We start from the raw sequence: 13670 nt of genomic DNA, 5'->3' as shown, positions 1-13670 counted from the left end.
CACTTTCAGCAGCAGAAATTCAGGGAAATCCAATTAGCCAGAGCAGCTCAGCCATCCATTACGATGAAGCCTCCACAGAAGAAGGCTATGAAGAGGCTAATGATGTAAATCGCCTCAGGCAGCAAAAAACCAGTCAAAGGGAGAACAGGCCAAACCCCAATCTACCTCCACGGCCTCAGCCCATTTGTCTAAGCTGTGGGAGAAACCACCTCAGGGCATCCTGCAAGTTCAGGAATGCCATTTGTCTAAAATGCCAGAGGAAGGGTCATTTAGCCAGGATCTGTCAAGCAGGAAAGACTTTTGCCCAAAAGCCTGAGACAACCCAACATTTCCAAAAACAAGTTGAAGACCGTTTTACTGCTATCAAGCCAAGCTGACTAACAAAGGCTCTAACAAAATCAGTGTTTTTGTTTCTATAGAAGGGAAACCTTGCAGGATGGAGGTTGACACAGGCTCAGCACTGTCCATCATCTCATGGAGCACCTTGAAACAACTACTTCCCAGAATGGCTAAGAAGAAGCTTCACTGCTGCCAGTTAACCCTACGTGACTTCCAAGGCAGAACCATCCCAGTCATCGGAAAAGGCAAGTTTTTTGTTCAATTTCAAAATTTTAAAGGTCACTTGCCTTTAATGGTAGTGGATGGTGCCCTCCCTAGCCTGTTGGGGTTAGACTGGTTCCCTGTCCTTGGCCTCCATATAAGCGGAATCCACTCTATTACAAATGCTGAAGTGGACACCTTGTTTAATGACTATGCTGATGTGTTCAGCGAGGGGCTGGGCTGTTATTCAGGAACCCCAATATCTTTCAACTTGGACCCTCAGGCAGTACCAATCCGTTTAAAGCCTCGAATGGTACCTTTTGCAATCCACCCCAAATTAGACATGGAGCTTGACAAATTAATTAAACAGGGTGTATTAGAGCCTGTGGACTTCGCAAAATGGGAAACCCCAATAGTGACACCCCTGAAGAAAGATGGTAGCGTAAGAATCTGCGCAGATTACAAGACGTCATTGAATAAATATTTACAAATCAGCGCTTATCCAGTCCCTGTTATCCAGCACCTACTACATTCTTTTGAGCCAGGAACCATTTTTGCAAAATTAGACATGTCACAGGCCTATCAACAGTTCCCTGTTGATGACACAGCCACTGAACTACAACTATTGTAACGCACAAGGGCGCTTTTAAATGTAGGCACCTCCAATTTGGCGTAAGTGTGGCCCCAGGGACTTTCCAATCTTTAATGGAAAGACTTCTTCAAGGGGTGTGTCTGCCTGACGGGTCTGGGGGGGGGGGGCCGGGGGGTGCGGGGGGCCGGGCCCCCCGGGGGGGGTTGGGCCTGGAGCGGCCCGGCTCTTGGAGCTCCCCTGGCACGGGGCCTAAGGAGCCCAGCTGCGCCGCCTGTGTTCTGCATTGGTTTCTGGTGGCCCCTGGGGCCTGGCTGGGCAAGGGCGGGGAGGGGGTGGTTAGGTCGCCGTGGTTTGTGGTGCCCCAAGGCGGGGCGGGGCAGAGCCCCTGCGCGCCCCCCCCGTGGGCCGCCCGCCCCCTCACCGCCCTTGATATCGCTGCCTACTCTGCCAGGGTGGGAAGGGGGTGGCCTGCAATTCCTTATGCCCTCGAATTCGTGCCTTTCAAAACTCACCAGCAAGAACTGTCTTCTTTGCAAGGCTGTTTACTTTGGGGAACTAGGGTAGTTATCCCTTCCAAGTTGCAAGCCTCAGTTTTAAAGGTCCTGCATGAAGGGCATCCCGGCATTGTCAGAATGAAAGCCCTAGCTCGCAGTTATGTATGGTGGCCGGGCATGGATGCTCAGATAACAAGTTGGGTGAATATTTGTCAGCCATGCCAAGTTACCAGACCTGCTCCACCCACATCCACTCCAGGCAGGTGGGAAGATTCTGGGACCCCTTGGTCCCGGGTGCATATTGATCTGGCTGGCCCCTTTCATGGGCGTACATTCCTGGTGATGGTTGATTCTTTTTCTAAATAGGTAGAGCTGACCTTGATGACCACCACAACTTCAGAAGCCGTCACTAAGGCTCTATCAAGAATATTCGCTACCCATGGCCTCCCTGACACTATTGTGTCTGATAACGGCCCCCAGTTTACTTCCTGTGAGTTTGAGGTCTTCCTATCTAACCTGGGAATCAGGCACGTACTTACAGCTCCTTTCCATCCTGCCAGTAATGGCTGAAAGAGCAATTAGATCTGCTAAGGAGGTCCTGGAAAGGCTTGGGCCCATAGATTGGCACTCTAGGCTTGCTAAGTATCTTCTAACCCAGCACACGACTCCCTGTGCCACCACTAATAGGTCCCCAGCTGAACTTCTCATGGGTAGACGTCTGAGGACTACTTTAGACAGACTCCATTTGTATTATGCCCCAGTCACGCCCCTAGGATCAAATAGCCAGGCAAGGGAGTTCGCTGAAAATGACCAGGTCTATGCCTGGAATTATGCAGGACACCCTTTGTGGATGCCTGGGCAGATTGTGGCGGTAACCGGTCCTAAGTCTTACAGGGTCCAACTGCAAGACCAGCGCATTTGGCGCCGCCATATCGATCAACTTAGAAGACGTTGGAGTTCTTCTGCAGATGGCCCTCAAGACATTCCTGCGACAGAGAAACCGCCGGAGCCCAAAGAAACTTCCCGCGATTCTGACAGGAACGCAAGCCTACCTGAGCAGCCATCTGTCCCTCGCCCAGAGACGCCTGAAACCAAGACACCAGCTTCATCGGCACCAGAAGTTGCCCAACAAGCAGAAAAGTTCCTTCCAGCAGCAGCTTCGTCAGAACCTAGAAGATCTGGCTGCCTGTGCAAGCACTCGAGTTATCTGAAGGACTACGCATGCTCCGTTCTGGGGGAAAGGAGTGTGGCATTCGGAAAAGACTGAGCTGAAGTCTTCACTCCGGTCCGTGTTTCCAGCAGGAACACGGACCGTTCCTATTGGCTGATGCCGTTTGACAGGAACACGGACCGTTCCTATTGGCTGATGCCGTTTGACAGCCGGCTATAAAAGGGAGTTGTCAAACGGCATCAGCTGTTGTCCGCCAGCTGTCTGCCTTGTTAGCGCGGCAGCCGCAGCAACCTTTTATTGTTACAATAAAGTAAAAGCTGAAGTTCGCTCCGTGTTCGCCTCAGGTTATTCCGCCGCTCTACAACACTTCATACCAAAAATAATTCAATTTTTAGATGTTGATCTAGATTATAATTATACCCATGGCTATATTTTCAACTATCAATATATTATAGACATGTTTAAGTTATATTGAGTGATATAAGGAGATACACATTGCCTGTGCAAACAAAGTGTTTCAACAAGTAAATATATGGAAACATTCATACTAACACCCCCTCCCCCCATTTTTCTTGTCTTACACAATGTGTTGTATGATATTCAATAAAACTCTGGGATAAATGCACCTGTGATTTGAAAAGATGGCATCTTTCATTCTCTATGAATTAGATTCATATACTATTTCCTTTGGGAGTCAGAAAGCAATTTTTTGTACATTTTAAATTGTAGCATTTATGAATTCTCCCTGCTATTTTAGTGTCAGAATTCAATTTTGATGTAAGAATAATATTCAGGTACAATGCCTGCTAAAGAAAGGTATTTTCTGCTTGGTTGCTTTAAAAACTGTCCATGCTCCATCTACAATTTGAAGTCAACTTCATTATATTCCAGCTAAAACATCTATGCTTTTTTAAAAAAATCATTTTTGGCAATATTTAAAAAAGAAAATAGAAAAAAACAAGATAGCAAAATTAGAAATGAATTTATTGGGAGTTCAAGATACATTAAACTTTACTGACAATATTCACAGTATTTATGACAGGCTGCTTAATCTTAAACTGGCAAATATTCATATTATTTATTCTGGTATAGCAAATAGCTTTTGGGAGCAATAGCTAACAAATAATACCACCTTCCACACAAATTCTCCAGTGGTGGATTGCAAAGTAGGTCACCACTGGTTCAGTGGGCATGGATTGGTGGGTGCACTTTGCACGCATGCACACACTTTGTATCTGTGTGCGCGCCAAATGCACACTTTGCGCACATACAGAGGCTTTCCTACTCGCCTCCTGCAATTCGGCACTCTCCTGGTAGCTTCAGCAGCTGACGCGCGGCAATCTGTTGTGCCGCGCAAAGCAGCTGTGCTTCAAAAGCAGGGAATAAAGGTCAGTATGGGAGCCTGGGCGGGTGGGTGGACCCAAAAGCAGCTCCTCAGAGAGAACCGGTTCAGTCTCCGCTGATCTTCGGCACTTACCGGTACGCCAGAACCGGGCCAAACCGGTAGAATAGCACCACTGAAACTCTCTCTTTCTCTCCAGGACTACTAATCTGTTCCCACTTAATATAATGAATATATCTGATAATGATAAGTATTTTACACACACACACACACACACTGTGCTTAGCCAAAGTTGATGTGAATCCCAATTTAGTCCTACTATGAGAATAATTTCTAAGAATGAAATTTAAAAAAACCAGAATAATTCTTTCCACAGAAATAGTTACATTCACAAAATAGTTCATAATTTACTCTTGGTTTTATCCTTATTTATTTTCAATCCTGTCACCTGTCTACGATATCTTTTTCTTGCTTTCCCAATTTCTTTATAAACTTAAGCATTTGTATATTTTTGAATATTACAATAATTTGCATTACTGTTGTAATATGATCAAATTCCCCCTTCCATCTTGCTCTACTTTAAGCTATAAAGTTTAGATTGTCTTCAAAGGAAAGTAACATAAAGAGCCAATATTAACTGATGTTCAAAACGGATGGCCTAATATTACAATATGCAGATTCAAGGAACTTCCTGAATGGGAAAATATTGCATAGATGAAGATGTCTTACCTGTATGCACTGACTGTAAGGACCGATATTGGCAGGAGCCCAATGAGAAATGCTTTGTACATGCATCACCTGCTTCTGGGAACAAGATGCACCAGAGATCATTTTATCATCCTTTTGGGCAAGGCAGTCCATCTGAAATAGCAGGTCTTCTGTCAATGGGGCTTCAACACAAACCCTAAATATATATATAAAAAAAAGTACTGGCAGCATTTGAATGACATTAAACTGTCTGAGAGTTCTGGCTGTTGTGCTCTTAATATCCCTAAGATTTATACTAACAGAGCAGAGATGGAAGGTGAGAATGGGCAAGAATGCTTGAGATCCCAGTCAAGAATCTCACTTGGTCCTTACTACTTCCCCAGTTTCTCTTCAGAGCAATCTCTGCTGTCACCGAGAGAAAGAACAGGCAAATGGAGAACTTCATATCCTTGCTTTGCTTTTGGCGCTATTAATAATTTAAGAAAAAACAAATTAATAGGCAGGGACAATAAGAAGCAGCGCTAGAAGACAGCAGCAGATCACAGATATGGATCTAGTCCAACCTCCTTGAGCAGGGGTTGGACTAGAAGAACTCCAAGGACTAGAAGACCTCCAAGGTCTCTTCCAACTCTATTACTCTGTTATTATTATTACTATTAGTATTTTACAAAGGCCAGAATGAGGATCCATTAAAAAGTCCTTCTCAACTGTTCTTTCATAGTACAAGAGTAAATCTAGAAGATTATATTGAAATGTATACTTTCTATGGGTTCAAGCTCTATAAATAGAGGCATAAAACTTACATTCATCTTTTTCTGGCTTCTTCTCAATCAATTGTATATTAGGATAGCACACAGATTTTGCATAAAGTATGGGACATGACATTAATAAGAAATAAGCTATTTATCTTAAAGAAATCTACAATGCAATGAGTTTCAAAAGATCCAATTATTAGAAAAGCTATTACTAAGTAAAGAGAAATATATCTTACTAAATGGAAGAAAAGTAATAAAATCCTCTTCTGGAAAAAAAAAACATCCCAAAGAGATTCCTTCTTAAAAAAAGATTTTATGTAGCATTAAAAATATTTAATTGTACAGTCCTTATTTCATTAGCTTTATATATTAAAATGCTTATTAAAAAGGCAGGAATAAAATATATTTAAAGATGATTTTAAATTAAGAGGAATAAGAACACTGCTGTGCTGAATTCCCTCTTAATGTTCAAGATGGCAAGTTCAGTAGAACAGCATGCCTAAAAGTATTTTTTAAACCATATATTGGCCACGAGGGAAAGAAACACTCATAAGGAGATAGCACTATTTTCTAGCTCTATAAAATAGGGTGTAACATTTGAATTTATGAGCTCTTTAGTCAGAAGAAGAGGAGGAGGAGGAGGAGGGGGAGGGGGGGAGGGAAAAATTACGCTAGGATTTAAATTATAGATCTTGATAGGAATGAAAAATATAAACTAAAGCAGCTCATAGTGGCCACAAACAACTCCCACAGACTAAGACTGTTAGTTACCACCGACACAGCTTAAAATATTAATAAAAACTCCCCCAGCACCCTAATTTTTAAGCATCTTTTCTGATGAAAACTTCTGGAATCTTCAGGGATTTGAACACCAATTTGTAAATCCAGAATTAGCCCAATAAAAGTACTGTGTTAAAATTGCTCTAGAAAAAGTAGAAAGAACTTTATTCTAAGGACATATTCCTGTGGTGATCTTAATTAATTCATTTGCTGCTTTAATGGCATTATTTTCAATATGTTTTCTATTCTATTTTTTAAATTGAAATATGTCTCATGTATTTGCGTAAACAGAATTGTGAGGTATAACTCCATAAGGTAAATAATACATTTAAAAACAACACTGCATAGGTTCAGCAAAAGTAAAAGGTGTGTAAAAGCTATTTATTAATAATACTGCATTAAAAACTGCAGTGGAAGAGCTTTTCTAATATGATGTTTTTCAAATCCAGTTTTTTCCTATTCACAGAAAGTGATATAACGTTAAAGAAGCTGATGTTGAAAAACAACATACCTCACTTCCCATTCATTAAGAGAACACATTTCTTTAGCATCCTTGTTTGTTTACTGAAAATCAAGAAGGATACACATGAATGGGTTTGTTCAATTTGTTAGTGAAATGTCCCTAACCATAGTGGAATTATCTGATAATGGTATGTTATAAGAATAGTCAATTAAAAAAGGAAAGCTTTCAATTTTAACAAAATTAGTGAGGCACAAAGAATTTATATGCCACCCATCTTGCAGTTCAAGTGCTTTCAGAGATAGCCAATCTTGGCAGAGAACAAGATGGTTTCCAAGATTGACTTAGCTGTCCCAGTGATAATGTCATTATTTAGAACTATAATCTTTCACTGAGCATTAGCTTTCTACGTTGCTCTTAATTTTCAATCTGCACATCTTATCTTCTCTCCTGTAATTGAACATGCCTACCTTATTAATTTAGCAAATTCTGCACCTGATGCGTATCATGTTAGTCTCTTCTAAGCTACCTTACTCTTAACCCTGCTTACTGCATTTGACGGGACAAAAAATAATGGAGCTTTTGCCAAGTTAGAATGGAAAAGAAGCAGGAACACAATAATATAGTATTGCAGGCTAACTCTATCCACAGCCTGGAGTTCAATCCTGGGGCTTGAGGTTTAATTGAATGAGTTTTATTTTGGTCAGTGATTCACAGCAACAGAAAAAAAAATATGATTCCCATGAAGAAACAATGCCATGCCTGTACGGACAAACAATATAAGAAAAATGTCAACATTAGCAAACTCTCTGAAAAATTAATAATAAATTAATAACAGAAGACGAAAAAGAAGGCTATTCTTTTTTTAAATAAATTGTATCTACTTAAAGTTTACAAATTTACATTAAATGAGAATCTGCCCAATTTTGTGGTATAGAATACAAAAAATAAACATACCCCAAAAAGAACTCTAGTAAAACAAAGGAAAGACATTCTGACAAGTACAGATTTTAATCAGCATAAAGCACAGGATCAATGGAAATAATAGAACTGAGTTTTGGTAACTGGTTTGGGTAAAAATAATAAATATGGTATCATGGTTTGTTAGTTAAAGTGTGTGTAACTTTAACTGTAAGAATGTAATTAAGGGTGTGGTTGTAAAAGCAATATATAAGAAGCGAGGTAATTGCAGCTCTCTCTCTCTGGCTTACGATCCCTAATTACTTGATGGATTGATGACTGCGTTCTTGCTGGAAAGGGGAGAGAAGAAGGAGTGTTGATTTTTCTCAACGGAGAGAAAATAAAGATTGGACTGATTTATTGTAAGTGAACTGACATTGGCTATTCAACACGGACTTTGCAAATAGAGTATCCCCGACAAGACTTGACTGAAATTGATATATGACTAATGGACCGTTATATTTGACTATGCTATAATTCTTAAATGGAATAAACAATATTTTTGATAGCACAAGTGTATCTGTATTTTTACTGCGTGTTCACTAGAAAACTTATCTCACGCATTTACCTGTCTTCCTATCTGACTTCGCTGCACATTCTGTTTAGTTTGTTTTCCTTAACACCCGTTGGGGAATCCAGGCTTAACAAGGTTGACTCAGTATTCCATCCTTCCAAGGTCAATACAATGAGAACCCAGATTATCGGCACTACAGCGGTTCGAATCCCTAGCGCCGCATAACTGAGTGAGCTCTGGTTACTTGTCCCAGCTTCTGCCAACGTAGCAGTTTGAAAGCTTGTAAAAATGCAAGTAGAAAAATAGGGGCCACTTTGGTGGGAAGGTAACAGTGTTCTGTGCACCTTTGGCTTTTAGTCATGCCGGCCACATGACCACGGAGACGTCTTCAGATAGCACTGGCTCTTTGGCTTTGTAATGGACATGAGCACAGCCCCCCTAGAGTCGGAAACGACCAGCATGTATATGCGAGGGGAACCTTTACCTTTATGCTGACATTGTAGATCATCCAGAGTGCTGTAAAGCACCATGGGGCAATATATAAGTCTATAAGCTGTAATTCATAGGGGGATAATAGACCATTTTGCCCAAATTTTTTAGAACACTACTGTTAGATTGCCCCTGTTGGCTAGCTAATTGATAATTATTTCAGAATTATACTTCAATAAAGTAGGTTTGGGGAACATAATTCAATGGTGAAAAGCATGGACTCATTATGAAGCAAGTTACTGCATTAAAAGACCTATATGATGAATCTGGGATAACAGAATATAAATTAGGTTCAGTATCAAAAAGTTGTTTTTTTTAAAAAAAAATCAGAGATTCACATGCATTCCTGATGCAGCTGCTACAATAGAGAATAAAAGATCATGCCTTTGAAAAGAGACATATAAAGAGGTAAAAGGAAGCCCAATCCAAACACAGAGAAACCAAGTCTGAAGAAAAGTCATAAATAAAGCATTAGTAGCAATGAACCATTGAACCAGTGTACCATAAATATAAGGCAGCAGTAGTATGAACCTACCTCGCTGGAGGACACAAATCAAATGCCGTCATATAGACTGAATTTATCACAGCAAAATCGGCCATACTCTTCATATACAGATGGACCAAAATAATATCTGTCAATGCCAATCCTTTTAAATTCATATGAGCTGCATGTGGAAAAATAATGTAGCTGTTAAAGACAGGAAATATTAGATTTGTACTAAAGGATACCAAGAATATATCTTTTTTTTTTTTTTTTTTTACAAAGAGCTCCCCTTGAACCAAAGCATAACTGAAGATGAGAAACTTATTCTATCAGTACAATTTCTTATATGGTACATGGGCAGATACACTGAATTTACTTCCTAAACCAACTTGATTTTGTTTGATCTTGAACATTAAACTAGTAAAAATGAAGACATATTAAATTCCTGTGCAGCTGCCTCAAAACAGGTGAAGCTATCATAATCTTAATCAAATTCCTAATGAAATAAACAATCTACTAAGCATTACTAGGAAATCATCAAGTTATCAAGTTATCACATGATTTTAATATTTGATTTTTTTTGTGTGTCTATCTATCTATCTATCTATCTATCTATCTATCTATCTAACTTGTGACAGAAAGTCAACAATAAGGAACACATTTTGCCATATGGCAACATTTCTTTCTCTGCTGCTTAAAGCTTTGTCCTGTCAACTATTTTGCTAATATATTGTTAAGACATTTGTTTATTTATTTGTTTAAAATTTATTCAACATTTATCCTTGAACAATTGAAATTAAACTTCCCACAAAAATGACTGCAGATAATGTGGAGATGTGACTATAATAATAATGTGTTGGATGTAATGATTCCATTGCATTATCCATGAAGGATATATTCCTTCCTGTCACTCATGAAGGAAGTATTCCCATACTCTTCTACTGAGTAAGAGAAGTCTTACTAGTTGACTACTCTTTACACATGAACCTTTTAAAAACCTTTTTCCAGAAGACTGAGGTATCCTCCACAAAATGTGGCAGGTTTTGTGGGGACTTCTGAAAAAACAGAAGCAACAAAAACCATTCTCCTCCTTTTAATTTCATCAGACTGAAGGCTCTTCAATTTTGAAGGCATTTCTTCAAAGATTAATGAAGGATTAAGGCCTATTATTTCTCAGTCAGGAACTTGAATATTCAAGAGCCATATGTTCATCATAAAGACTGCCCAGAAAATATAACTATTTCACCTGGTTCATGACAGAATTGGAGAGAAAATTGCTTGTGTCTGTCTGCTTGATGGATTACTTTTTTGAATGTTGTAAGAACTTTATGAATAAATCTGCTTTAAAAATTAGAAGGCAGCCTAGCAAGGAACAAGTTACAAACTAAATCTTGTAGCCTTAATGTAGAAAGCCAGAACTACAATGAATGTCTTGCTGTTCAGAACTAATTTTCACTTTAGGTCATTAAAACAATTAATTTTGCTACAAGGTTTGTGTTACTTCCATCTTTATGTCATAGTATGTAGCAAAACAGGGGGGAAAGGCAGACAATCTGATTTTTGTAAGGAAAAGTTTTAACACGTATCTTTAACTAAGTTTAACAAAGAAACCTGAGGTGATACTTTTAGACTGTTAGCACCATAACTCACCTTTTTTTTTTTTGAGAAGGCAAACTAAATATCCACAGGAAATGCAAGTATTCCCTGGATCAAAATGCATCAGTTCACCAGAAATGGGAAAGAATACTTTAGATGTAAATCATCTGCCAAAGCCACCAGGCTTCTTAGCCTCCAGCCAGATAAAACTACTATTTTGGTTTAATTCTAATAAAAAAATCAGGCAATGATGTATATTATTTGGACTGGCTAGGGTCATGAAAATATTACAAAAATCAAGTAAGTGTTTTAGAGCTCCAGTCTTTCAATTTACATATTATGCCCAAAAGATTTATGTAGAACATTGCTCCTTTACCTACAAGCCTGATTACAACCTCTGTGCTGATTTCTAGGCTGTTAGAACTAGCTTAAGGGCCCTTTAGGAAGCCTGCTGCCTTTTTACCTTGCAAAATTGCTCATGCTTCCTTATCATTCTGTATTCAGTCATGAACTCTGCTGTACAAGCCAAATGTTAAGATTTTATGAGCCAATACATCAAAAGTATGTGCGAACAAGAATACTAGCCTCCCCACTGCAGCCGTGACAACAATTTCCATTTTTATGAATGAAAAGGATGCCTGCATAAATATTTATTTATTTAAAAGTGCAAAAATACAGAGCGATGCCGAAGAAAATAGAAGCATTTTGTTTTATATCTCAATATCTTGTAAGGGCTTGATGGTAAGAAATCCAGCAACCACAATTCCCAAGACATCAATTCTTTGCTTGCGTTAAGTACATAAATGAGATTTAGAGCTACTGACCTAATCCTAGATGCCAAAATCAACCACAGCAACAGCTTTTTAGAGAACTTAATTTAAAATTATGATAAAGGCAGTTTAGCTAACAGAAAGCGGACACAATGGGAATGCACACAAAAAAAGATAAAAGGAATGAAAACAAACTCAGCTGTCTTGTATAACCAGATCAAGGGAGAACATAAAAGGAATCAGTCTAAACACAAAGGTAAAAATGGATGGATTTAGACTGCAAATTTCTGACCCAATTTTTGACCCAATGTAGCAATTCTTGTATAATAATCTTCCAAGCAATAACCATATAATGGACAATGTAATGATGGACATTACATTCTCTATCAGTTGGTCTTGGCACTTAGTAGAATATTCAAAATGAAAAGTCACCTATTCTTATTTATTTGTCAAATGTATATGGCTGTCCATCTCACATATAAATGACTCTTGGTGATGTACAAGAATAGAAAACAATCAACATCATTATTATTACTATTATATTAACATTATTATATCATTAACAATGGAGCTACTTCAATATCTCATCAGTCTTCTGGAGTCCTTTAAGAAAATCAACAGACAGGGATGGAACCAGCCTCACTTCATGAGTTGGAAGGATGTTCCATAAAGTGGATACATATAATCTACTTTATCCAAAGTTCACTACAGCTGACACACAAACACCTTCTTAACCACCTTCCCCCCCAAAAGGGAGGTTTAATACTGAACAAATGTTTTCCAGTATACTGTAGTCCACTGATAGCTTGAGGAGAAGATGTTCCCGGTCTCCTTAAATGGTAAAGGAACAATCTCCTAACTCAAAGAAGAATTCACTACTGTGGAATCCACTCACACAACACCATCCAGGCCCTGTCCATTTCCTTAGGCCCAACAGGTTCAAGATGTTCCCATATAATTGGGCAAGATGCTCCTGGACCTGCAACAAGGTCAGCATCCAATTGTGAGTGAACGTGAATGAATTTTCCTGGCATAAAAGTATTCCTTACTATTGTTCTCCAAGCTCCCTCTTATTCAAAAATGCACATCTCACTGAAGCAGGACTGCAAGATCAATGCCTATGAACAGATGCAATAAGGTTGGAGAAATCTTCGTGCTTCATTCATTCCCCTTATTTCAAAGCATCTGTAACCCATTTTTGATTAAGTTCATTCCCTGTAAAAAGCTAGCAACACTCTACATAGCTTTTCTCTCATTTTTATCCCTTAATTCTTCTGTGACCATGGGGAGTGATGGGATGCACAAAGGAGAGAAATCCCATAGACGTAATCTGATCCATATCTTCAGCAGTTCTCTTTTTCCAAATGGTGACCAAAGTTTCTAGTAGACTGTGCAGCAGACCAGCAGGAACAGCCTCTAGCTACCTGTAAAACCTAAGTGGATCCAACAGTCACCAGAGATGGAACGATCTAGTGGGTCCAGCCTCCCTGAAGTGGATGGCAGCACTTGAGAATCCCACAATAATCAGAACCAGGACAACAGAGACACCAAGAGCTCTCCCAATTTCAATTCACAGTCATTGATCTGACAGGAACACCAGATGTCACTGAACCATGTTGGGCTCTGGATGACCTGTTATAGGCCCATGGCCCTCATGGTAGCCATGAACTCTTGAGTTGCCTCAGACCTGATTACCAGAGCATGCAGATTGGAGCCCCCAAAGTACGTAAGTCTGGGGAACTCTACTGCCAGCTCAGAGATGGAGTCAAGGACTTCAGGCAGGGAGGTTGCTGTGCATCAGGGCGGATGGTACAACAGAAACAATCCCAACTGATACAAGAACCCAACTTATTTAACATTCAGTGAACTGTGGTGTGGTGCCCCCTAAAAGCCATAAGCAATTCCCAGATGACAATCACAGCATCTCTTCTCTTGTCCTAAGGTCTCAGCTGATGCTACCTTAAGGCTTAAAACCCACCTGGGCATATCATGCCTTGGTAATACATGCCACATCA

General features: G+C 39.6%; 1 protein-coding gene across 1 annotated transcript in view; it reads right to left on the bottom strand.

The window, feature by feature from the left end:
- The window catches only part of DPH6 (diphthamine biosynthesis 6), a 228137-nt gene that overhangs the window by 114381 nt on the left and 100086 nt on the right, over window positions 1-13670 (bottom strand). Inside the window, exons 11-12 of the mRNA XM_026664539.2 lie at window positions 9341-9470; window positions 4869-5043 (exon numbers count right to left, since the gene is read on the bottom strand). Of these exons, the coding sequence (XP_026520324.1) occupies window positions 4869-5043; window positions 9341-9470 (305 nt within the window). The remainder of the gene's footprint in view (window positions 1-4868; window positions 5044-9340; window positions 9471-13670) is intronic.

This window comes from Notechis scutatus, chromosome 1, assembly GCF_049901735.1.
Source record: "Notechis scutatus isolate UNSWTSFEM ecotype Mainland chromosome 1, rNotScu1.2, whole genome shotgun sequence".
Classification (NCBI taxonomy): domain Eukaryota; kingdom Metazoa; phylum Chordata; class Lepidosauria; order Squamata; family Elapidae; genus Notechis; species Notechis scutatus.
Note: the sequence above shows the minus strand (reverse complement) of the source record. Positions and strands in the feature narration are given on the sequence as shown.